General features: G+C 33.6%; 3 protein-coding genes across 4 annotated transcripts; 2 read left to right on the forward strand and 1 right to left on the reverse strand.

Annotated features, from left to right (window-relative positions):
• Positions 1-17: 17 nt before the first annotated feature.
• LOC128183998 (eukaryotic translation initiation factor 2 subunit 3, Y-linked-like) lies at positions 18-8,828 on the forward strand. Its single transcript, XM_052853264.1, has 13 exons — positions 18-149; positions 3,022-3,085; positions 3,521-3,582; positions 3,679-3,744; positions 4,048-4,169; positions 4,522-4,616; positions 5,117-5,275; positions 5,704-5,838; positions 6,188-6,282; positions 6,558-6,702; positions 7,268-7,437; positions 7,601-7,773; positions 8,514-8,828. Exons 1-13 carry the CDS (start codon positions 78-80, stop codon positions 8,575-8,577), a joined length of 1,422 nt encoding a protein of 473 aa, XP_052709224.1. The 5' UTR covers positions 18-77; the 3' UTR covers positions 8,578-8,828.
• Positions 8,829-9,920: 1,092 nt separating this feature from the next.
• Positions 9,921-20,220, reverse strand: LOC128183474 (vesicle transport protein SFT2B-like). The gene is made up of 7 exons (XM_052852460.1): positions 20,033-20,220; positions 16,590-16,676; positions 12,954-13,036; positions 12,659-12,740; positions 12,368-12,403; positions 12,116-12,204; positions 9,921-11,509 (listed from the first exon to the last, which is right to left on the reverse strand). The coding sequence occupies exons 1-7, from the start codon at positions 20,096-20,098 to the stop codon at positions 11,470-11,472; spliced, it is 483 nt and encodes a 160-aa protein (XP_052708420.1). The 5' UTR covers positions 20,099-20,220; the 3' UTR covers positions 9,921-11,469.
• A 42-nt stretch (positions 20,221-20,262) lies between these two features.
• LOC128183473 (uncharacterized) lies at positions 20,263-25,273 on the forward strand. 2 transcript variants are annotated; one of them, XM_052852457.1, is made up of 4 exons: positions 20,263-20,415; positions 20,672-21,133; positions 21,639-21,982; positions 24,106-25,273. In XM_052852457.1, the coding sequence occupies exons 2-4, from the start codon at positions 20,683-20,685 to the stop codon at positions 24,409-24,411; spliced, it is 1,101 nt and encodes a 366-aa protein (XP_052708417.1). In that variant the 5' UTR covers positions 20,263-20,415; positions 20,672-20,682; the 3' UTR covers positions 24,412-25,273. The 2 variants fall into 2 exon arrangements, with proteins under 2 accessions (XP_052708417.1, XP_052708418.1); XM_052852458.1 differs by lacking the exon at positions 20,263-20,415 and adding an exon at positions 20,430-20,561.
• The last annotated feature ends 231 nt before the right edge of the window (positions 25,274-25,504 follow it).

Below are 25,504 nucleotides of genomic sequence, written 5' to 3' on the forward strand. Positions count from 1 at the left end.
TTGAGGTTTCATTGGATGATTTACTCATTTCTAAACCGGAAGTTCCAGATATAGATCAACTACTTGCATCAGAAAGCATGGCTGGCGAAGAAGAGGAACAGACTAAAACGCTCCAACCCCACTTATCAAAACAGGATGTAAAAACTCTGGTATGTAAACAAGATTCTACATCAACTTCTCTTTATAGTTACATAAAACAATCCCTCAAATATGAATTCTTTATATCGCAATTTTAGTTGATTTTATAGGACATATGTCAGTGCCGGCTCTATATTGTCATCTCGAATTTCCTCAGTTTTATTTTTCATTCATATTTTAAGAGACATAAATAACAGAGATTGGCAACTGGTTGAAATCTGAAATCTCGCGGTCCCTATTTTAAAGTATTCCCAGTTGAAATCAGGATATCTTTCTATAATAAACATATAATATAATAAACATATTATATCGAAATAATATGTTTTATGGTGCTACCGTTGTGGCAAGAATTACACATATACTCTCTTCTCATTATATCGCGGGTTCCGTTGTATCACGGTACGTTCCAAAAAATAGGATTCCATTTTTTTCCGTGATTTTCCTCAATGAGTTTATGCACCAGCTTCAGGATGAGTGCAAAGAAGGTTGTCAAATATATCGGCAAATAAACATTTTCTCACAAATAAAAATTTTTCCGGAGAGAAAGCAAGTTCAAAAGTTCACAATTTATCTGATGAAAAAAACTAAATAAAATGCATAATAGAATGTATATTTCATTCCCTAACCAGTGTAAGTGACTTTGCTCTCATAAAGAATCATATTTTATTTTTAAAAACTAAAAACTGTCCGTTATAACTGAACTAGGCTTCTAGATTTCCAATGCCGCGATACAATAGAACTCTCTAATTTTGAAGGTGAATACAACTTGTGATTTAAAAAAAGCATACAAAATAAACTACATAAGTTGGAAAATTGATGTTCCTCAGAAAAGTTAATCTAATACAAGCTTTTTGAACAGCACTAATGACATGTGAAAATGATAACTTGGTATATCTTTTTTCAGGGGAAAAAATAAGTACCGCGATATTATGAGACACCAGTATACATTGCATCATTTCAACTGAGTGTTATTTAGTTATCAACTAATATCAAAGAATTTGAGAGACAGACAGACAGAGAGAATTATAAGATTTCTAAGTTTAAAAATTCTTACAAAATGCATATACTTGCATCCACCTAAAACCATTCTTTACTATTGGAGAGAATTGATCAGTCTGTAAAAGCCGCTAGCGAAGTAGAACGAATAATCTTACCATGACCAGGCTACACTCAGAATTCGTCCAATATACCTGCAATGTAAGCTGCCAAGCGGATCTGCTTTGCGTCACTTTTAAGTCTGTTAAAAATAATCTGCAGGAGAAAAACACATTTTTACACATTACAAACCTTTTTGAACATGAAATGTAGTTAAGTCTACAAAATCTCCATTTAGTGAGTACCGAGGCATTTTGTTAATACACTCGTTTGAATTTGCCATTTTGTCGGAAATTGCACTTGGAATGTCTCGGATTTTTCATTAACATGGTGACCGTAAACAGCAAATTTTCAAACGTGATGTTAAAAGTGGCAGTGATTTCATTGCAAAAACAGTCAGTGTGGTAAAATGGGATATAAAAGAGCAACATTGCAGGTATTTGAGACCAATCATATTAAAATTAAGGTGAGATACAGTGTGATATAATTTCTTTCATTTGCTACTAAGCGAGTATATGGGACAAATTTTATCATTAAACCGGGTCTGTAGGACATCTTTCATTTAAATGATAGAATATTCTATCTACTAGCAATGATGCCAGTGAAATCAATAGTGAGAAATGTAAATGTGCTTCACCTTTCTAATGGTCGCCCTGTAAAACATATCATGTATTATAATGCAACCGTTGCGGTGAGTGCAGCATAATTTTAATATTAAATACACACAGGTACGTGTTTCATAATAATGAATTATGTAGTGTGGTTTATCAAATGGATGCATCAAGGTGATGAAACAAAATTGAATAAAAATTTTATGCTCCAGTATACTTGTATAAACGTTTGTGTTTTACATTGTGGTTGTTTGGATTACAATTTTACAACCTTATTCAATGGAAACATGCATAATTGGATCCGCTTTTCTATTTATTCATTCCGCTAAAGTTTGCGTGTGCAGTCAAGACATTGTGATGTCATGTAATAGAGCAGACATTACTATAAAATTTCTGTCAAAGTAACAATGCTCTGAACAATTTGCCAAGAAAATAGATTAAAACAACTAGTTGCATTTTTAGAATCAGCAGTTTTATTTATTTTATTACTATGTAACATTCTTAAAATACGTTTTTACCTGTTCTCGCATGAACATGACATTCGTCATTGGTATCCATATGCAATTTACACAGAATTGTAGGTGCAATTCTGACAACAGAGTGTATAACAAAGAGGAGCAATAGTCCAAATTTTCTCTTTGCCTGGTGTTGTCGATAGAGCTCGCAGTGCTTGCCGGTGCTTTGAGCACGCTATGATAGTTACTCAGGGTTGTCTCTAAGACCCCGCTTAAAGTGACATAATTACCCAGCTAATATTGCATTTCAAACACAATCTAGCTATAAGCTAGACCCCCAGAACCCCTTCTACTTTTTTTATTTCTCCCTTCTACTTCAATTTTTAGAGACAACCCTGGTTACTGTATATATGTACCTGGTACCATCATCTGTGCAAAATTTTCCTTAAACTAAACATGAACCTGAATAACCATCTGATGAAATTTTAATAGCTGTTGGTAAACTTCAGTAATGAATGATGTGAAATATAAGATAACCCAAATGTTTTTGTAGAGCAGTGTCTAGGGTTGTGTGACATGCAAAAGTGATTTATGAATTAAATTTTCTTTTTAGATTGCATACTGACTATATTTATAATACATGTATATACTTCCATGATCATTCAGAGTTGTTATTTTGCTATAATTAATGGTATATTAATCACATATATTCTCCCTTTTAGAACATCGACAGATTGACCCCTCTCACAGCAGAGGTCATCAGTAGACAGGCCACCATTAACATCGGTATGGTATATATTTTTGGCATGAAGAGAAATCAGTACATCATTCAAGAGATTGAAACTGCAACATCCTTCAAAAAATTGAGTTTAAAAAAAAAATTAAAATGGAGATCACATTTACTAATTAATAAAACAAAGGCAATTGACTAATTTTGTTAATTGTAGCAAGCAAAAGTACTGTTACATGTATTGCATAACTTTGATATGTATTATATTTTGTGTACTCCTATGATCCCATTTAATACTAGACTTAAAAATATTATACATTTTATGTACACGTAAACTTATCTCAGTCATTGTGTAATATGTTGCATTTTCACCAATAATAACCTGACTTTTTACTTACAGGTAATGTAAGATTTATAATTCTCTACTTAATGCAGTTAAAGTTATTTTTCTTTCATCCACACTCTTAAAAAGTACATTTCTATTGTCACAGGCACCATTGGTCATGTAGCCCATGGAAAATCAACAGTAGTGAAGGCCATATCTGGGGTTCAGGTTAGACGAGAGTTTACATTTATCCATGTGTACAGTATTTCTGTAAAGTAACTATGTCAGCATAAATTCTACACATGCATGTGTCTTCCTTTTCAGACTGTCAGATTTAAAAACGAGTTGGTCAGGAACATTACCATTAAACTAGGATACGCTAATGCAAAGGTAAACATGACTTATTGTAGGTTTGAATTTCATGAATTTAGAACAGTTAATATGGTGCAATAATCATTATTTGTTATGGCTGTGGTTTTGTTTATATTTGTGGGTATTGTTTTTTGGAGAATAATTAATTTGTTGAAAAAATAATTGAAAAATATTGTTATATCATTACCACTTTGATAGACCTTTGATTTTCTGGAATGACTAAAGCAAAAATGAAATGAAGCCATCTCATGGTATTGAACACTGTTTTCTAAATGATCACTAGTTTTAAAGCTAATAAGAGGGAGGTTTTTTTATTTACAGATATATAAATGCAACAATGATTCGTGTCCCCGTCCCGGTTGCTACAGATCGTGTGGGAGTTCCAAGGAAGACAACTTCCCATGTGACAGACCAGGATGTTCTGGGCGATTTCAGGTCCAACGGTAAAAGGCTTTCAAATTCTTTTACTGGTCTGAATTCTTAAAGTAAAGAAAAATCTTATTTCATTTCCAAGTAAATGGTTTGACATGTAATAAGTTCACAAATCACTCCTAAGACTATGCAGTTTTTCACTTTGTCTAACTTTAATTTAATACTCTAATTATTTGGTTTAATTAAAAAAAAATCCAATTAAACAAAATGAATTTGTATGTGAATTCCATTTCACAAATCTCATCTAAACTTATGCAGCTTTTCACTTTGTCTACTTTGATAATTATTTGGTTTAATAAAAAAATTCTCTGATAATAAACAAAATGAGATTCCATATGTATTTACTTGTTGATTTTTTACCAGACATGTATCGTTTGTGGACTGTCCCGGTCACGACATTCTTATGGCCACCATGTTGAATGGAGCTGCTGTCATGGATGCTGCATTACTATTAATAGGTAACAACACCTCATCTGTCTCATATTTTACATATTTTATTTTTAAAAAATTTATAGATTGGAATTTAAAAAACTTTTATAGAGTGTCAAATATAAAACAAGTCACTAAATTAGTACTGCCCTAGTATTAAGTCTCTTTTCTCTTTTGATGGGAATGAATCTTATCCCCAAGCAGCCTTCTACTGTAAATTCCTTATATTATGCGAGTACTTAATTCCGCAATCCCGCTGGTTTGTATCAAATCGCGAGAGTATAAAATCGCGAACGCTGAACTTTTCTCCTTATTTCTTTTAGTTTTCAAATCTCAGAAAATAAATGTGAGATTTTAAAATCCGCGAAGGATGCTTCTCGCGATTTTACGTGGATATTAATTCCTCGCGTTTAATTAGGAATTTACACTAATTCATTTTATGAACCACCATTCTTATCTAACGTGTCTAGAATATCACTGAATAAATGGCACGAATGACTTATTAATCTTTTGAACCCTTTTTCTGTAGCTGGGAATGAATCATGTCCCCAGCCCCAGACCTCTGAGCATCTGGCAGCAGTGGAGATCATGAAACTGAAGCACATCCTGATCCTACAGAACAAGATTGACCTGGTCAAGGAGAGCCAGGCCAAGGAGCAGTACGAGCAGATCCTGGCCTTTGTCAAAGGTGGGCGTGGGAATAGTACATCACTTCGTTTTAGTTTTTGTTAGTGGGAAAGAATTGCCTAAAACCACGATTACATTGACATAATAGCTAGAATTTCTTGTTATAAATTTTTTTTTTTAATTTCCCCCTAGCTCCAGTTAAACATTATTACAAGGAACATATGTAGAATGTATAACAAACTGGTGCTTACAGTGAAGTCAGTTTCATTCCTAAATTTGTATTATATAAGCTCATCAGCGATAATGAATTATAGCTGTATGTTTGTAAAAAATCAAAAATGCTTATCTCTGATTGAAGGTTCTTCCCTGTTTTGCTTTATACATTAGTGCAATATTTAAAGTTTAATCTCCCAGAATATTTTCATTATGATAGTAAAGTGATTAGAATCACAATTTTAAAGCTATGGGTTTTTTTTTTTGTCTTTTCAGGAACCATCGCAGAAGGAGCACCTATTATACCCATCTCAGCTCAGCTAAAGTACAACATAGATGTCATTTGTGAATACATTATCAAAAAGATCCCTGTGCCTCTCAGAGATTTCACATCAGAGCCCAGACTCATTGGTAGGTTGTTTAATATAACGTGAATTATGGAGGTCTAGCAATTACTGAGTTGCCATTACTTCCTTTTTAGTTCAGCATCATAAATGGCAAGAAAATGTTCACTTTGAAAAATTAAGTAATAATATAGGAATAAATGTCTTAACCAATATAAATATAATATGCATCAACACAATCTGTTTAAAATCAGCTGTTCTGATATGCTACCGCTTTTGAGAAGGAGTAGCATATCGGAACTGCTTATATATTCTGATTGGCATTGAAGGTTTAGTATTCTTCAGTAGGATGAATGTGAAACATGAAGTACAATACATTTATCTACTTTTTATTCAATAACAACATCATCTTTCAGTTATAAGATCTTTTGACGTCAACAAACCTGGAAGTGAGGTGGATGACCTAAAAGGGGGCGTGGCTGGAGGAAGTATTCTGAAGGGTGTACTAAAGGTAAGTGTAGAAACAATATTGGGGTGGTAGAAATTTAGCAGGGAAAAACCATTTCTATTTATATTCTTAACTTCATGCAATCTGTTGATAATCTGAATGTTTTTCAGCTGCTTTTATGTGTAGCTTTCATTTAACGTAATCTATAGGACGCAATGCTCACACTGAAGTTTATTTCCCACATGCTTATGCAAGATGCTGCTAACTGTATATCCTTCTTTCATTAATAAATGATCGAATATCATCGCATGCAAATGTATTGACTAATGTATTTTCAGGTTGGTCAAGAAATTGAGGTAAGACCAGGTATTGTGGCTAAAGACCAGGATGGTAAATGGGCGTGTAAACCCATAAGGTCAAGGATTCTGTCACTGCTGGCTGAACAGAACGATTTACAGTATGCTGTGCCTGGTGGACTAATTGGTGAGTTGTAGGCCTACACTGGGATTACTGTAACAGTGTTAATTGCGCCCTGTGTTATTTTAGCCATTTTTCACTTGCAAATGGTTTCGATCCGTCTTTAATTTGCCCAAACATAGTTGTGTTTGAAGAGAAATAATTTGTGACATTGGAATTTGTCCAGTCTTAAATTTTTCCAATGACAATGAGGGCAAAAAGGGAGAAAATGAAACGAGGGCAAATACTTACCTGTATACAGTAGCTTCCTTACAGACATTGAAAGTAAAAATTGAGAAAATAATGGTAGCAGTCTGAGAGATTTTCCACATGAATGAACTTTGGCCGTTTCATAATGAAAATTGCTGTTAGATTTGTTTCTTATACAAGTATGTTTTGCCCTCAGTGTGAGGCAAAATGCCCCTCATTGTGTTTGAGTCTTGTATTTTGTATAGCTTAATGGTTATTTATAAAAAGACAGTGTAAATTTAAGCCAGACCAAAAGCAATGTACAGGTACCCACTTTCCCTTCAATCTTCATAACTGGGACATTTTATTATATGTACATGAATATTATTTTTTTTCTCAACAGGAGTTGGCACAAAGATTGACCCCATGCTCTGCAGGGCTGACCGAATGGTGGGACAGGTTCTAGGGGCAGTCAGTGCTCTACCGGACATCTACACAGAAATCACCATCTCTTTCTTCTTACTCAGGAGACTCCTGGGAGTCAAGACAGAGGGGGACAAGAAGGGGGCTAAGGTAAAATTATAACTTGTATTGTGTTTTTTGTTCAAGGAGAGGATGTTAAAAAATATTTGTTTGGCTTATGGAGCAATTCGAATAAATTATATACATGTCTCATCAGTCACTGGATGGAAAAATATGGTAGTACATGTATCTAAAATTTACCTTGAATTTACAGGTCCAGAAATTGTCAAAGAATGAAGTGTTGATGGTGAATATTGGCTCCTTATCAACCGGAGGCCGCGTTATTGCAGTAAAGGCTGATTTAGCTAAAGTCGGACTAACTAATCCTGTCTGTACAGAGATTGGAGAAAAAATAGCACTAAGTAGACGTGTAGAAAAACATTGGAGGTATGTGCCAAAGAATCATAAAGTAAAAAATCATTAGAGACAAGAATTTGATTCAAAATTCTCAATCTGTAGCACAGTTTATCATGTAAAAGTTTGACTTTTTTTAATACTGTAAACCAACTCTTGTGCAAGAAAATTTCATGAAATTCATAACATAGCTCCTGCAGTTGCAAATAATTCTCTCTGCAAATTTTTTTTTTTCACATCTCTTACATGTATATTGCATCCCAAAAATTAATCTTTGTGAACCAGTAAAGCAGTGTTAAATGGCAAAGTAAAATTTGGCTTACCAGTATATCAGTAATTGATGCTTAAAAAGTAGATGGGGGATTTTGATAGCTTACTTAAGGAATAAGGAATCATTTTTCGAGTATTATGAGGTGATAATTTTGGTTGGGGCGTGGTCAAATCCAATAAAGCCCAAAGGGCTTTATGATAGATTTGACCACGCTGCAACCGAAATTATCACCTCATAATATTCAACGAATGATTCCTTATTACTTGTATTTATATCATTTCCAATTTCTTCACTTTGAATCAACATTTTAGAACCAGTTTTTTTCATGCAGCACATGCTATGTATAATACGTGGCACAGCCAATACTGTTCTTTGGTTATGCCATTAGACATGCCCATTTTGTGTTGCTCATCTTATATGAAATTATTTGGCTGTAGGCATCAAGATTGATTCATAATGTTATCACAAAGACAGTTTCTAGTACCTTATTTTTTCTCTTCAGATTGATTGGCTGGGGACAAATTCGACAAGGGATTAAAGTTAATCCTATTGGACAAGATGACTGATAATCTGATGCTAACAATAATTCTATTACTTTGGACAACAAAAAGCATTACATGTAGCTTCAGGGATGGCTTCACTTTGATCCACTTTATGTCCTCTGAAATGACTTCAAAGCGATTTGCGTATGCCATACTTCAGCTAAAATTGACAGAATCACAATGTACTGCATGGTGCATTGTTAAGTTATTTACTGGAACTCTTGATATATCTGTTGTAAAATACTGTAAATGTATTAAAAATACAAATGCAATAACTGGTGGGTTGTTTTATTTCTGTGCATCTAAAAGGCTTTCATTAAAGTGGGAGGAAATACAGCTTTTATTTATACATGTACACAGTTCTTCATTATTACCCCCCCCCCCCCCCCAAACAAAGTATGGGCCCAGAGGGTTTATAGGTATTGCCTCCTGTGCAATCGAGTCCTGTCCACATCTTTCTAATGGAGAAACATTTATGCTTATGACGTTAGGATATGTCATAATTTTGACCAAATGTCATTTGAGCAAGTTCAAGGTCACTGGAAGGAAAAGTGCATTCTGTGGAATCATTAAAATTAGTGGGGGTCAGTTTTCGTGGATTGCTTAAATTTTACATGTTCGTGGAGGAGTGATTTCATGTATTCTCATACTTATAAAGGAAAATATGACTTTAAAATATCTCTTATTAATTCGTGGCAGATGTTAATTCGTGGATGAGAGGTACCCACGAAATCTAATGATTCCACTATAGTTTATGTCTGTTTTATCTTTCTTATGAAGAAACATAAGAAGTTCCTACCTCACACAGACTTCTTATAACCTAAAGGTGTATCATGACTTTGACCCAAGGTCATTTAAGCAAGTTCAAAGTCACTGGAAGGAAAAGTGCATAATTTGTGTGCAGTCTATATCTTTCTTATGGAGAAATATTGGAAGTCCCTACTTCACTCAAAGATTGCTTATGACCTGAGAAAGTTTCATTATCTTGCCTTATGTCATTTGTTCAAGGTCATTGTTTTAAAAAAATGCAAAATTTCTGGGCCATATCTTGTAACGGAAAATGAGTAGAAGCTAAAACTTGACACTAATATCACCTGTGACCTGAAAATATGTCTTTACCTTGAGCTTTAGTCATTTGTGCATGTTAAATTTCACTCGAAGAAAAAAGGTTTATCCATTACCCAATACTTTCCAATTGAGAAATATTTTGAGTTATAATATTTTCTAAGCTGGGGTAGGAGAGTGGGGGAGAGGGTATAATTAGTAAGTTTGCTCACAGTACCTCTGGTTGACCTCGCAGTATGTGTTGAACTGGATATACATGTATGAAAATTTGATTGAAAAAAAAAATTCTTGAAAGTGCACAATTATTTACTTTTTCATCATCATATTTATTCATGATGGAAATTGCCTGACAGTTTCATAATATCCAGTACATTTACTTACATAAGACAAATAATGTATATCATGAGAAAATATACAGTATGTTAAAGAATTGATAAAAAGCACTTGTCTCACATTGAGATGTACAGGTGTGAATAAGGTTTAGAAGACAGAATTCGACAACATACAAAATATTTCTTTTGTTGAGGCACTGCATGGCAAAGAAAGGCAAAAGATCAGTACAAACTGAGAGGTGTTCATTACAATGTAGCCCTTATCCTGCCAGTAAATTCAAAAATAATATTTTTTGTTAAAAACTAGCATTTGTTCAAAGAAATATACATATTTATGAAGAAAATCTTTTACATGTACCTTAATGATGCCATTGTTCTGCATTCAATGAAATACTGTTACATATAGATACTACCATTTACCAGTATACAATATGGTATGTTCTTGCATGAAGAAGATGTTTTCAAGTTTTTTAGTATTATGTAAAAGGCAATTCACATTCAACAGATGCCATAAGATAGTGCAACATCATACATGTATAATGTTTATTTTACAGTGTCATGTATGTAAACACCTATTACATACATATTAGAAAATAAAAATTCTGACAAAATAGTTGATCTAACCTTCAAAATACTGAGGCTTTTATAGTTCAATACAAACATAGTAAAAGCCAGAATCTTCAGAGAGAAATGAGGCTCGTTTTCCCTGATATTCTTAGTTGACAAAACTTCCATATTTGTGCTGTTGAATGATAATCTAAAAATGCTATATTCTCTTACAACATTGATTTGATTGAATACAACACACTGACAAAATGAGCGCTAGCACCTTCATAACAAACAGAGTAAAAGACAATAAAAATATATATCATTCTTCTGGAGGAATCAATGTATCATATGATAACAAAATGAACTGACTTGGGCGATGAGACAAAATTATGAATGCTTTAACTTATATGTTTGGTACTTATTTTTTTTCAATATTTATGTGGAGGAATACATTTACAAAGATTTGACTAACTTGAAGAATGATGCAAAATACAAAGAAACATACTGAAAAGCCTTTGACCAAATATCCCACTTATCAATATTTCTTGATATAAAGACTATAGTTGAATACATGAAATTACAAATGGCAAATCAGTAAAAATAGTACTTGTACCAGCAAAAGTGAAATTGGGATATTAAACTTTGATGGATTGTAGAGTGGATCATCACCAAACATGATATCTAAATGTTGAATGGAATTTACAGTGTTTTACTTTCCTTATTTAAAATCAGCACTACTTTCTACAAACATTCATAAAAAATAATTCCTCTTTTTTCAAAAATAGAATACCAGGCCTCCTATGACTTTATAGTTTGTAAACAATACCATTCATAAATATACATAATGAAAATACAAAACCTCTGATTTTAGCACTGAAATACATGGGACACAATGGCAAATTAACAATAAATATCTCTGACACCATAGATGTCCACCAAAAAATGCAGAGGGCTGCTGGAAATTGGTACTTCATTCTAAACATGCTCCAAAACATTTCTTTGCAGCATCCCTGAAAACAAAAAGAAAATGCACTTTAATAAAAAAAAATCTTCATGGCCAATTAACATTTTCATTTCATCATGAATTACCTGAGCATTAACCATAGTACTAAATGTCTCAATAATTTCAAAACAGTCCTTATATATAAGTAATTTGTTGAATATGGTGCTTTGATAGTGTATTAAGATAAACCTGCACAGAATTGAAAATCTATGGTCTTACACAAGGAACTTTTGCCTTGACCCTACTATACATTTTTTATGTCAATAAGATGTGTTCCTCTTTTATATTGACCTTCAGGTTTATATAATTTGATATGTCTATATCTTTTGATACTCAAAATACTAGAATGATCACATTTATTGTACAGCTTAAATACAGCTTTTTCCTTTACAATACATGTATCTGAAGTGCATTGAATTTTACAGAGTTAATGTAATAACAATTGACCACACAACCAATGACAAATCCTTCTAAATGAACAAACAAATCCTTCCACAGATAGAACTTGCTCATGATCTGTTACTTCCCACTCACCATGCCCTGTTATGTGTGATGCACAAAGGGGATAAGAATATAAATACCCCCCCCCCCCCCCCATTCTCTTTTGACTTACCTTGCGAATGGAATATATGATAAGGAGTACCATGTTAAAGCTAAGAACTGTAGGATACAACAAACCAGAGTGAGGGCTGGGTTCTTCAGCTGTAATAAATAGTGATTGGAACATAAGGGAAGAAAGAGAGGTTAGTGTATCATTTCATTGTCAATTTTATCTCATCTTACAAAATCTGTGGATAGTTTGCCCACATAAAATATTTCTTTTATCTTTGATACAAAGATTTAGTATATAAGAGTATGTACTTACTGCAAATGCACAGACTAAAGTTAGCACAAACATCACCTAAAATTTAAAAAAATGCTGCATGTAAAATGTTTATCAATGGAAACATATGGTATATCAATGCCTGTAAATCTTATACTACATATAGATGAAATTGCATGTAGAAGTGGTTGCATTTTTGTTTTATTTTCCTCATAAACCTCACAAACACTTAGCTTGTCCTCTAAGGGAAGAATAATATTTTATCCAAGATATAAATTGGTTTTGTTCAAATAAAAGGTCTTGCAGTTTTAATAGACAATGTACAAGTCTTACCAAGACTAAAATGGTGGCTATAATTCTTGTTTTAGCGAACATTTTCTTCAGTTGATTCATTGGTCCCATTAGGAAACATGTGCTGAAAAGTGTGTTCATTGCAAGCATTAGAACATTATTAACTACAAATAAATTAGTATTATATTCAATACATGTGACAGTTTACTTTATGGCATTAAATATCATTTTTTTTCTCAAATTTTAACAGTTTGACTATCAGATAGAATTATTTTATATACATAATCTCTATCATTCATCAAACTACAAAAGATTAACTCGATATTGGCTTTGTTACCTTGCAAGTGACAAAACATTTCCAAAAGTGTAGAAAACAGCAAACAGGACAAGTCCATTTTTGAACCACAGTAAGATGCTTCCCTGCAATGGTAATATATACACAGTAACTGTTAATGACACTAAAATTCAGTCAGTCAGTTATAGACAAAGTACCTTAATGATACATGCACAATTCTTATTGTTAAAATAAGCCATATATAGGAGCAGATGCCCTCCATTTCTACATGATGTGTCATTGGTAGTGAACTACCTTTCAGAAATCCAAGGGCTAAATTCATTACACCCTACATTATTCCCAGTAATATATCAAACATGAGCACTGCAAAACGGACCATCCCCTCGCGAAATGAAATATTGTGTGGATAAAAGCATTATATACATGTAATTGAAGAGACAAAATATTTTTCTTCTTAAAACCACTTTGAATTAAAATATTACATTAATTCTTACCCCCCATGAACACTCTGGGGTGTATCCATGGGGGATGGGGGGGGGGGGGGCATTTACATGGTTGTATAATTCTTCCCATTACTAGCGAAAACACCCAAAATTCAGCTCAGAGAACTGCTTGTTTTGATTAAATTGGAATGAACTTAATCTCCTGCTCGCATCATTTTTTTTCACTTTGGACATCCTTTCCTGCTCCCCATTTGTTTCTTAACTTTACAATGTCTAAATTCAACAAATTATCATGTTGTTGATTTGAAATGCTTACTTTAATGAACCAGAAATGTCTATTATTTTAAGTCGTACATAAAAAAAATTTCTATCTGAATCATTAATATTTCAATAACTGTTTCACAGAATTCCTTAATATGAAAAGGGTTTGTGCTTTACCCATGCTTATAAAGTGTGAGAAGTTTGATTCACATACCTGATACATGCGAGGGTTTTCTTATAAATAGTATTACTGTGGTTTCATTAATTTTCGAGGGTATCAATTTTCGTTGATAAAGGGAAAATCACAGTTTCAAGGACATAAAAATTTGTGGTTGATGATCCTGTCACTACAAAACGTTAGTATATAAAAAGTGCCTGTTTGGGAGGGTAACAGTTGAAATTGACACCCCGAGGAAACCATTGTCAACCGACGCGAAGCGGAGGTTGACAATGGTTTTCAAGGGGTGTCAATTTCAACTGTTATCTTCCCAAACAGGCACTATTTATTTTATTATGCTGAATGTCTTAATTTTAGAGAATTTTTTACTGCTTTAAGTGAATTTTACGGCAAACCGTACACGCATAATTTACGCGCATGTAACAATTCGTTGTGTTTCCCGTTGCTAAGTGTGTTGCTAACGCTGAGGGTAATAGTAAATAAATAGTGCCTGTTTGGGAGGGTAACAGTTGAACTGTTATCCTCCCAAACAGGCACTCTTTATTTTGTTATACTGAATGTCTTAATTTTAAAGAAAACATCACTGCTTTAAGATAGGAATAATGTGAATTCTAAGGCGAACTGTACGAACATGATTTTCGCGCATGTAACAATTCGTAATGTTACCCTGTCCTAAGTGCGTTGCTTACGCTGAGGGTAATAGAACAGATTATGAACTGCATCTAAACCAATCAGATTTCAGTATTCAACATGAAAGTATAACAAAACTGATTATCAACTGCGTCTAAACCAATCAGCTTTAAGTATTTAACATGAAAGTATAATATTAGAAATTGTGCTTCAAAGCACATGTAACTTCGTGGATCAACTTAAAACCGAAATCCACAAAAATTCAATGAATATTGACGAAACCACAGTACATACATTATACACACACACACAGCAGTGATGCTATATCTCCTTCGCAACAAATTGCACGGGGGGGGGGGGGGGGGGGGTTTACCACAGTGACTGATACTGTAGTGATGTATTAATGTCAAAACTTAGATTTTGATACTAGAATTGAATCATATATCATTCAACTTTTCCCTGGTTTATGAATATTCCAAGTTGGTTAGCAACAAGTTGCAAGAGGGGATAATTACCACAGTGGCCGATATTGTAGTATATCAAATTACCACAGAGACTGATATTGTAGTGACGTATCAATGTTAAAACTCAGATTTTGATACTAGTACTGGATCCAATATCATTAAACTTTTTCCTGGTTTATAAATAAATAAATAATCCATTTCCTGATCCGATTTGCTCCTCCTTCACTTTTTAAATAAACATTAAGTTCTGTAGATTCCTTCTTTTCAACGAGTACTTAATTACACGATACCACCATTGTGTATCAAATCACAAGAATATAAAATGAAAACAAAGAATTTTTATCATAATCCCTTTTAACTCTCAGAAAATAATTACCGTATGGCATGATTTTAAAATGCACGAGGGGTGCTTCTTGCAATTCTACGTGAATAATAATTCCGCGGGGGTGTTAAGGAAGCATATGGAATCTGAGTTACATGTAATTCCGTGAAATCACAAATCTTAGTTATTACATGCGCGGATCTAGAGGGGGGGTCGGGGGGGTCGGGGGGGTCCCGACCCCCCCTGGAAAATGAAAATTTATTAATTTTACATAGTAAAATTATCGCGAAAATATGCCTCGGACCCCCCCTGGCAAACACAATTATCCTTCGGACCCCCCCTGGAAAAATTTTCTGGATCCGCACATGGTTATTATGTACATATTCAAATATATAAGCAACGAAACGTAGACCAAAAACAAATAAAAGATACTGAAGACAATTTTTGCCAGAAATTAGTTTGTATTACGTAGATTTACACATTGATGACGTCATGACTAAAAGTTGAATGCCGTGTGAATTTGATCGGAAAGCATTGTAAACAAATTCAAAATATAACTAATCTAAGAACTCTAATAAAGTATTGTGGTGTGATTTATTGAGAATTGAACATAAGAATACTGGGGGAGATGTTAGTTTCATCAATCATTCGCTAAAAGGTATGTAAATTTGCTTTTATTTCTCGGCCAGGCTTTCCTCTGTCGTTGTTTACGATATAAAAATCCGACTAGAACAACACTACCCCGTGTATATTGAACTTGAAATTTTATACGTATCGTTAGTTTGATCAATGCTTAAATTGAAAAGTGCTGCTAGAATCCCATGTTGTGTGTTGTTTTAATGCAATTTGCCGTTTTCCGTGCAAACTTTATAAATGTTGGGAAGGTTTTACGAGAACCGGATGAATAACTTTTTAATAAGGAAATACATAGGATTCTAGCAGCGGTTTTGATTAAACGGAGATGTTTTGCCTTCACTTGGTATGTTTATTTTATTTTGGAAACCGCGGGGTAGTGTTGTTCTATCTCATTTTATGTTAAGGAATATACGTAAGCTATTTATAGTTGTCACGTGATAATGCACCAATGTGGCAGTGATGTACTACCCGATTTTATTGCACTGACATCTATTTTAAAGGATAATACTAAGTTTTTGATCTTATTCAAAATAATTATTTAATTTCACGATTTTGAATACAACAGTCAAAATAAGACGGCAAATTTCCCATATGCTTCCTTAACACCCCCGCGTCCTGACGTTTAATTGGGAATCTACAGTACATGTATTCTGATTTAAAATGGATATCAGACATTTTATTACAGTACATGGCCCAGTTCTTTACATCAATCTTGCTTATCAAGATGGATAGAGTCTTACTTACCAAGATTGATAGGGACACGCCCAGCACAAAACAGATGGCAAATCCTTTGACTCTTGTTGACCAGCTCAGAGTGGTAGAGCTAGAAATCTATAAATCAAAATCATCAATAAACATTAACAAAATGACATCAAGTGTATTCCCCTATCCCTATATAAAAAATAAGGCATATTTTTCAAAACAAATAACACAAAAAAGATTGCTAAGAAACAACTGATATTTAAATTTTCACAAAATTTCTGTATAATTTTATTAAATTTGGTTTTTATCTGATGACTTCTTAATTGTTATTATCATGTTTAAAGTATCAATATATGTATTGTTTGGTAGTTGTTACACTGTTAACATTGTCATTAAACATGATTAAAATATTAACAGGTATACGTCAATACAGTGTATTTTGATTTTGATAAAAAATTACATTTGTTACACCAATTACTAAGGTACAGTACTGCAGTACATATTTCTATCTTACAACTTCACTAAACAAAATACTTGTAAAAGTTTACAAATAATTATTCAGTGTTTTAAGAAAAACTTTAAAAGGATGTATATTCAAATTAGAACTATCCAAGAAGAATAAATGTCCCCCACAAGACCTCTTGTCCAAACAGAATGTGACCTTGACTTTGATTCATGACCTTAGACAGACAGGGTCATGACACATCCTTATTTTATGAAAATAGTACCTAACCAAGTATGAGTCTCTGTATTTATTTTTATGAAAAATTATGGAAAAGACATGACAGAGGAATATGACACATGGTTGTTAAGACGAACCGAGGGGTTGAGCAGATGGGCGTATTATGGGTATAGTATACACCCTCTCCTAAACTTATGTATCAGGATGAGAGTCTTAGGTATATCATGTAATAAAAAAATCTTTTTTTGATTATCACATAGACCACACATAAGGTTGTATAGTTATCTAAAAACAGATATCATATTTTCCAAAACATGACATCCTGAATGATCCATGAAATGCAGTTAAAGATTAACGTCAAACTTTAATCACTATAATAGATTGTGTGCTTTGCTGTCTGCAGAGAATGTAATGTAGTATACATGAAAAGGTGTAATGCAATTGTTTAAATGTCAATTCACTACTGGTAGTAGCAAAATGGAAGTTATATGAGAGGAACAATAGAGGAAATGGAAAACTGGTACTTTAATTATGAAAATAAATTGCAACAAAGACTGTAAACCTGTATATTTTACATGAGCTATTTAGTGTATTATCTACAGAAATGGAATGGTTATCTATACACTTACATTTATTAAGAAATGAACGCAATGTCTACCCAAGTTATAGTCATATAACCTGGGTTGGGGCAATTTACGCTTTATAATCCGCGAAGCGGATTATAAAAAAGCGTTAATTGCTCCAACCCAGGTTATACGAGTATAACTTGGGTAGATATTGAGTTCATTCCTTATAATTTAATTTTCTGGAATTTGCTGTACAAATTGAGTCCGTTTTACTTTTAAAAATGATATAAATCTGTTCAAAATTCAAACGTAACGTCAAGTGAATTAGTACGTTGGTGCATTGTGACGTCACGGTGTCTTGTGACGTGCAAACCAGGTTATACAAATTTAACTAAATTTTTCTATCCAATCAAATGCCGCGTTACAACCAGAATTAAATTATAGTCTTATAAGTCAACTCTGTCAATGGATTTGCTGTTCAAGGAACATTCGTTGGGGTACACTGTCTAATTTCACAGACTCTCTTTGTGATACATGTAATGAGATTTCCAGATTGGAAAGGACATGGGCGGTGGCTTGAGATAAGATGGAATCTAAGAACACAGTTTTTGGACCTTATGTACAAAGAAAATATAACTTGTTAAAATTCTTTACAAGTCTCATCCTTCCCAGCTTCTCATATTTTGTCTATTTTGTTGATAAAAGGGTTATTGTAGCAAAATGTTTTTTATCCACTGTCTTTAGATGTACAGTCACTGATGTAATATTGTGGATACTTAATGTCTTTCAAGACTGTCACATTCTTTATAATACAAAGTTTTTGTTGATCTTCTTCCTCTGAGCCTCAAAATTGCCATCTTTCAAGAACTTAATTGAATTTTCTTCTAAAAGAGCATTTTTCACTTGAACTTTGTGTTTCTGTGTGTAAGAGAAAAGAGAGATTCTGAGAAAAAGAAAAAATTAATATAATATTTTCATATAGATAGAAATATATATACAATACATATTTTCTCGCTAAGAAGTTCGAAAACATCAATTGTTTCTTTTTTAACCTAATAAGTAGATGCCCGAAATGTTCCAAATAATTAAAACACACCGCATAAGCCGAAATCTCATTGGTCAATACTTAGAGATTAACAAATCAGATGCAATGACATTACGGCGGGGAAATTGATGTTGATCACAATGCCACTGAATAAAACTGATGAAATTCCTCCCGCACCAGGATAATTGACCAGAGTCTGTGAAAAAGTAGACAAGTGGCAGTTGATATGAATTTAATAACAACAAAGAGGTTTATGCTGAAAGGAACGCTGATCCTGAACGTAAATTAAATGATAGTGTCGACAAAGAAACAGAGAAAACTCAGAAGGATTCCAATGACGGCACTTAGTCTGTCTCTTAGTATGGTCATATAGAATTGGAGTTTGAATGTAGCTTGTCTGATGTTCATGTTCTTTGTGGAATAAAATAATGACATTGTTTTCAGCTTGGGACTTATGGACATGATTAAGAGGGGTCCTCTGGACCCATAAACACCATTTTCAAAATGAATCACTGCCTTAAAATAGTTGAACTTCAATATCTCGAACACTGACATCTCGAATACAATGGATATCTCGATATCTTGAATATTTGGATATCTCAAAGTTTTTAAACAATCCTATCTAGTTCGAGATAACAAAGTTTGACTGTAGTTCGATTCATAATCTTAAACTTAATGAATGATATTTCATAAAATTATGTTAAATATTGTTAAAAGGGGATATTTCGATCTATTCAATGGGTATTTTGGTAAATCACTAACATTTCGGTGATTCTAGTTTCTATATTACAAATATACTTAGTTTACTGTGAATCCATTACAATATTTATGCCTTACCACTCTCAAAGAGCTCCATATATAAATGCCTATCTTTACACAGCGCTGTGTTTATATTAATCTAATTTTTGTCCTATAAAAGGTTGAAAAAACTTCGTGACGAGCCCCTGTGATTGAACTGAATTTATCTTTATTATATGGACCTAAAATTTATACTTCCCCATCCGCAAAGCAAAATTTGCGGGTTTTCATAACAACATCAATTAGAAAAGTATCATATTATATTCATTAAATTAATAAAAGCTGTGCAAGTGGATTGCTCAATCTTTAAACCACATGACACATCATTCACAATCATTTCTATTTCTGCAAAATTAATAAATGACAACATCCAAAGATAAGATTTTCTCTTGACCTGTGTTACAATTCCAGACTCTTCGTCGTCGTCATCTCCGCTGAGCGCTTTCTTTAATTTATCCATTGACTGAGAATGAAATTTCCAAACAGAATAATGCGAAACACTGTGCAACAAGTGGTTTGCGTATCTGATCCGATCTCCCCAGTTCTACCCAAAACAACACCACTTCCGGTACAAACCGCCATCTGGTGATAAACCGAACTGTTACGGATATCTTCCGGAAATTGCCGAATCAGAAATCAACAAGGAGGGTTTGTGTATTGGCAGCCAGCTGAAATTTTGCCCAATAACAACTTTATTTATGTCTACATTCGCTACCAGTGAAAAATATTGATCTGATACGATCATTTGACGTTCTTTAACATCGTTACTCTGCATTTGTAAGTAGTGTTTTGTAGCAGTAAGACAACAACTGTCAAAATAGTGTATATTTTGATACGCTTGATTGACTATCTATAAATAGCACAACAGCTGACTTTTGTAAACAAGACCACGTATTGCTGTGACGGATTGGTGATATCGAGAGGTTAAAATTTTTAGGATTAAAAAATATATGATTTTAAATTTTGTAGAGATTTTATTGGATTTGCCCATATCCTATAGATTTTTACTATTTCAAAATTCCATCTTTTCAAGCTAACTTAAACATGCCAGGTCAGGGGCCACCGTTCTTCTATCACGACTATTTCCAAAACCAGAGACTGCCGGGAGTCATGGATGACCGCCTCCACCACCCCCCTCAGGGACCAGCTATTCCAGGCCACCACATGCCCATAATGGCACCACCTTATGCAAACCAGTATTCATTCAGACCACCACTCTGGGGACCACCAGCTTTCAACTATCATAATAACAATATCTACCACAACAACAACCTCAGGAATCTCCAACCAGTTCAAAGGAATCTCAATGCAGCACAATCACAACCAAGCAATGAAAGGGAGAAAACTTGTTTTATTTGTCAAGATGCTTTGCAGAATTCTGAAGAGAGGGGTATTCACCTTTGTGACGGCGGGCTTAAAGAAAAAGATACAAGCAAAGAGACAACCTCAGCTGATGAGTTAAACGTTGATATAAAGGATATGGATGCCCGTCTTGGTATAAATTAAACTGAATTTGGAGCATATTTACACTAAATTGTATATAATTGCTAGCTGTAAATTCAATATCTATGATAGAATATATTTTTAAATAGTTTTAGATTTTTAAAAGAGTTGTGGTATTTGAAACCATTAGGGATGAGGGCAGGGGACCGGGACTGTAGATTAATGGATAGAATAAATTGTACACCCCACATGTGCAACATCAACTCTCTCTCTCTCTCTCTCTCTCTCTCTCTCTCTCTCTCTCTCTCTCTCTCTCTCTCAGCTAGCTCTCTCTCTCTCACACACACAAACACACATGAGTGTTTAACCAAAAATCCTCAGATATTGCATAGTATTTATAATAAAGCTCATGTTGCCAATTAACTTCATTGTCTAAAAACAATTTTTTTTCGTTTTAATTTTTTCAAAAATCATACTACGTACGGTATAATATTGATTACATGTATCACTGGTAACTCAAGAATTATATAATCATTGAATTTTTTTTTCAATTTCAGAGAAATTGCTTTTGGAACTAAAGGGCTGTCTTAGGAACAAATATGAGAGTGTTACAGAAACCTTAGAAAACTATGTCTCATCTCGGGTCAGCGAGATAGAAACCATCCATCAAGATGTCCTCGAGGAGAAATCACACCTAGAAAACCTACAGACAGAGCTGAAAACAAAGACACAGGCATTGGAAGAGAGAGAGAAGGTGCTGAGGGAAAAGGAGACCCAGCTTAACAAAGATAAGGAGAAATTCGAGAAGGAGGTTCACAAAGAAAAGGAGGAAATCTGTCGACAATGGCAGCAGCTCCGAGACGAAATCTCCAGAATGGAAAAACTTCATGAAGTGCAAAAGGTATACAGGTTACTGATCAGCAGTCATCCTGTACTTGGCACAGGGTGGTTTATAAAGGGACCTCCATGATGAAGGGCTAGAGTGATGGTTTAAATCCAGTTATCTCCCTTGATTCACTCCTTTGGAATTATTTTCTAAAGAGTTAGTGCCTTGGATATCTCTTGAAAATATCAGAATGGGTGTTATACAAAAGTGTGTGTCGGTGAATATTATATTCTTCCTGAGATAAAGCTCTTGAATTCTCTCAACACAATTACCGTAATGTCTCCTCCGACCTAATTTGAAACAGATCGATGTACAAGCAGTTCATCTTGCAACTGTTTTACTTAGAAATGACAGGAAAACATTGGTCGACACATGCACAGAGTTTTGGGAGTATTTTGCTGAACCCTGATTTAAAAGACCCCCATAAGGGTCTCAAGTACTCAACATTTAATCTAAACTTTAAATTTAAGAAAGTTCTGACCAAGTACATGCAGATATAAAAACAGTTGAGTTTGTGTTCATTTACTTCTTTCTTTCTTTTTTGTCATATGACATAAACAATTCAAAGGTAAGTATACCCTAAACTTCTGACAGAATAGAATCTCTTAATGCAAGAAACTTCAGAACTTATATGGATTGATCTTTTAATGGCACAAATAATCTGTAAAAGTCATTTGAAAACTATGAATATTTATAACAATCCACCTCCAATAGAATAAAGCATTCTGGGTAGTATACTCATACCAGTCACAAAATAAGTTGACGTCATGGCAACATGCACATGCTTTACCCAGTATTTCTTACATTTCTATGAGTTGGATTGAAGAGAAATGGGGATTCACACAGATTATGTCTAAAACTTGAAATATTTCATTAAAAAGATTAAAAGTTTCCCTTCACTATTGGGTCCAATTCCAGTCAATTTTAAAATGCCACCTTGTTCTTTAGTCAATTAGATACTCTGCTAGTCATGTGAATACCCCATCTCGACTTACGGTGTATCGATTGTAAATATTTTATAAACTGTGACATGTGTTTTCTCCTAACCATTTCTTTGCAGGCGGTGAAGTGTATAATTGGGTGAATAGTATAGGATAAGGTACATATAGTTCAGTCACTATTCCGCGACTAAAATCCGATATGTTTCCGACAGACCATGCGACAGCCCAAGTCAATTATGACTTCCACAGGTTTCTATATCTGTTTCTTCTATCCTCACTAATAAATCAATTTCTATCCATTCTTATGGCGTAACAAGCAACCAGAACAGAACTGAGTTCTTCAAATCTACTTTTATAATGTCACATAAATTAAGCAGCCTTTAGAGTTTTTATGCAATGCCTTATTAAAACAAAAATCCAAATCAATTCAATCTATATTATTACTTATGTACATATGTACAAGCATCGATCATTCACGTTTAAATTGTTGAAGATATTTATGATATTGCTTTTGTTATGCTCTGTAATCTACCGATCTTGTAAACTTGTTGTATGCTAGTTGTTTTGTTTTTTTTGTACTGATATATAGGTATTCATGCCGTTATAATGCCAAGACAAAACAGCTTTATATTTCTGCAAGAGTTATCTCCTCAAGCGAATAGGTGAAAAAAATAATTTCACCCATTTACACCTGCTTAAACGAAGATTAAAATAAGTCCAATTGGGAAGGTAAATCTGGTATACGATGGTAGAGTATTTCCTCATTATAACATTCATTTCATTGCAAGGTGTTCCAGCGTTTACCCTTGATCAGTGAGATGGTAGACTAGAATAAAAATTAATTGGTCTCGATCAATTTGTGTGTCATCCATTAGGCATACATACTGACTTGCTGTAGTGATTGAGATATATATAGTAGATCTGTCCTGATTATTGGAGTACAATATAAAAATATTTCATTATTTTCTACAATGGACATTGATTAAAACATTGTTAAATATTAAATTGATGTAAAATAAAGTTTTAATGTTTATAACATCGTATTTTGATAAGAGAAAAATATACTATATGTGTAATATATACTGTAGCAAAGTAAAACTGATGTGCAATTAATTTGATAAAAATTTATTTTAAATCAAAAGTGATATTTGCATAACTTCATTTTTAATAACATATATTTTATGGATGATATTTTAGGGTAGGATCAAGCTGGATATTGGGGGTGTGAACTTTACCACATCGAGATTGACCTTGACACGAGATTCCGAGTCCATGCTTGCAGCCATGTTTAGTGGTCGCCATGATATCCGAGTGGAGGATGATGGGACAATTTTCATCGACCGGGATGGCACACATTTCCGGCACATCCTGAACTATCTGCGTGATGGTGGAGTCAAGCTGGATGCTCTGCCTCGAAACAGACAAGTTCTCCGAGAGCTGAGAAATGAAGCTGTGTTCTATCAACTGCATGGGCTTGTCCAGCAGATTGAAAAACTCATATGAGACCTCAGAACTCCCATATGAAGTAAGAGTCCATCCTCTCTATGCTGTTGATGATAAGTGCTAAGATTAAGGTGTTACGGCTATAAGCACCTAACGTTAAGTTACGGTCCATTATATGCTGGCCCAAGAATGATGAGATATGTATAGAGGGCCATTCAAGTCAAATATATGTAGCTTTTGCAATGTTCAGTCAAAGATATGGTGTGCCCAAATTTACTATCAATTAAGGAATATTATAATTGCATTTTTAAAATTATGTTTTGTTCATCTGCGTAAAAATGCAAAAATGATATTCATAAGCTGTTATAGTGACCAAGAAAAACTGAATGAAAGAATTTAAATAACAAGCAAGAAATTAAACCAGGGTAAGTTGCAGAAAAATAAAGAATATCGGTGTCTACATGATTATCAAATTGCTAATAAGTACCCATTCAGAGTAAATTCTCTATTTCTTGTTTTTAGTAGATAGTAGAATAAATATTTTGCCATCACCAATATACATGTATAACCTAGCTTGGATTCCCTTTAATGCTTCCCTGGTTCGTTTTGTCACACCCATTCTTTGTAACTTCGGTTTGTGTTTTCACTATACTTTTGCATGCCTACTGTGTAATAAAGATTGATCTAAAGCATATATTTATTGATCACATAAGTCAAAGAAAAATTTTTAACGTTACCGGTATGAAGGAGAATAGAGTTTATATTTGTATAGTTCGATGCAGATTTAAAATTATGTGCATGGTTATGGAGGAATATTTGTGATTAAATGTGAAGGATTTATATTTTATTTTGAATGTCTATATGAGTGTGTGATTAAGCATATCTAATTATATACTTAGTCTAATAAATATATATAATAAAACATTCTTGTTATTTTAATTCTTGAATCCAGAATGTGCACTTAGAATGGAAACGTCAATATTATCGGATAGGCCTTTGGTGGAATGGGACAGGTATCTGTTGATATTATTGTGGATTAAAGTACTGGTACATTATAATTAGAATACTTTCACCAGTTTAGAATTTCCAAATTTTACGATATTTGACCTAAATATATCTTTTAAAAATCTTTGGAAATGTAAAAGTTTTAAGT

Source organism: Crassostrea angulata, chromosome 5 (genome assembly GCF_025612915.1).
Source record: "Crassostrea angulata isolate pt1a10 chromosome 5, ASM2561291v2, whole genome shotgun sequence".
Classification (NCBI taxonomy): Eukaryota; Metazoa; Mollusca; class Bivalvia; order Ostreida; family Ostreidae; genus Magallana; species Magallana angulata.

Excerpts from the sequence above, each read along its gene's own strand:
- LOC128183474 (XM_052852460.1), bottom strand. The coding sequence starts at position 20,098 with ATGGATAAATTAAAGAAAGCGCTCAGCGGAGATGACGACGACGAAGAG. Across the intron at positions 12,741-12,953 it reads AATGTTTTGTCACTTGCAAG|CACATGTTTCCTAATGGGAC; the intron begins GTAACAAAGCCA and ends CACACTTTTCAG. Across the intron at positions 12,205-12,367 it reads CTTTAGTCTGTGCATTTGCA|CTGAAGAACCCAGCCCTCAC; the intron begins GTAAGTACATAC and ends TATTTATTACAG.
- LOC128183998 (XM_052853264.1), top strand. The coding sequence starts at position 78 with ATGGCTGGCGAAGAAGAGGAACAGACTAAAACGCTCCAACCCCACTTA. Across the intron at positions 3,583-3,678 it reads AGGCCATATCTGGGGTTCAG|ACTGTCAGATTTAAAAACGA; the intron begins GTTAGACGAGAG and ends CTTCCTTTTCAG. Across the intron at positions 3,745-4,047 it reads TAGGATACGCTAATGCAAAG|ATATATAAATGCAACAATGA; the intron begins GTAAACATGACT and ends TTTTATTTACAG.
- LOC128183473 (XM_052852457.1), top strand. The coding sequence starts at position 20,683 with ATGCCAGGTCAGGGGCCACCGTTCTTCTATCACGACTATTTCCAAAAC. Across the intron at positions 21,134-21,638 it reads GGATATGGATGCCCGTCTTG|AGAAATTGCTTTTGGAACTA; the intron begins GTATAAATTAAA and ends TTTCAATTTCAG. Across the intron at positions 21,983-24,105 it reads AACTTCATGAAGTGCAAAAG|GGTAGGATCAAGCTGGATAT; the intron begins GTATACAGGTTA and ends ATGATATTTTAG.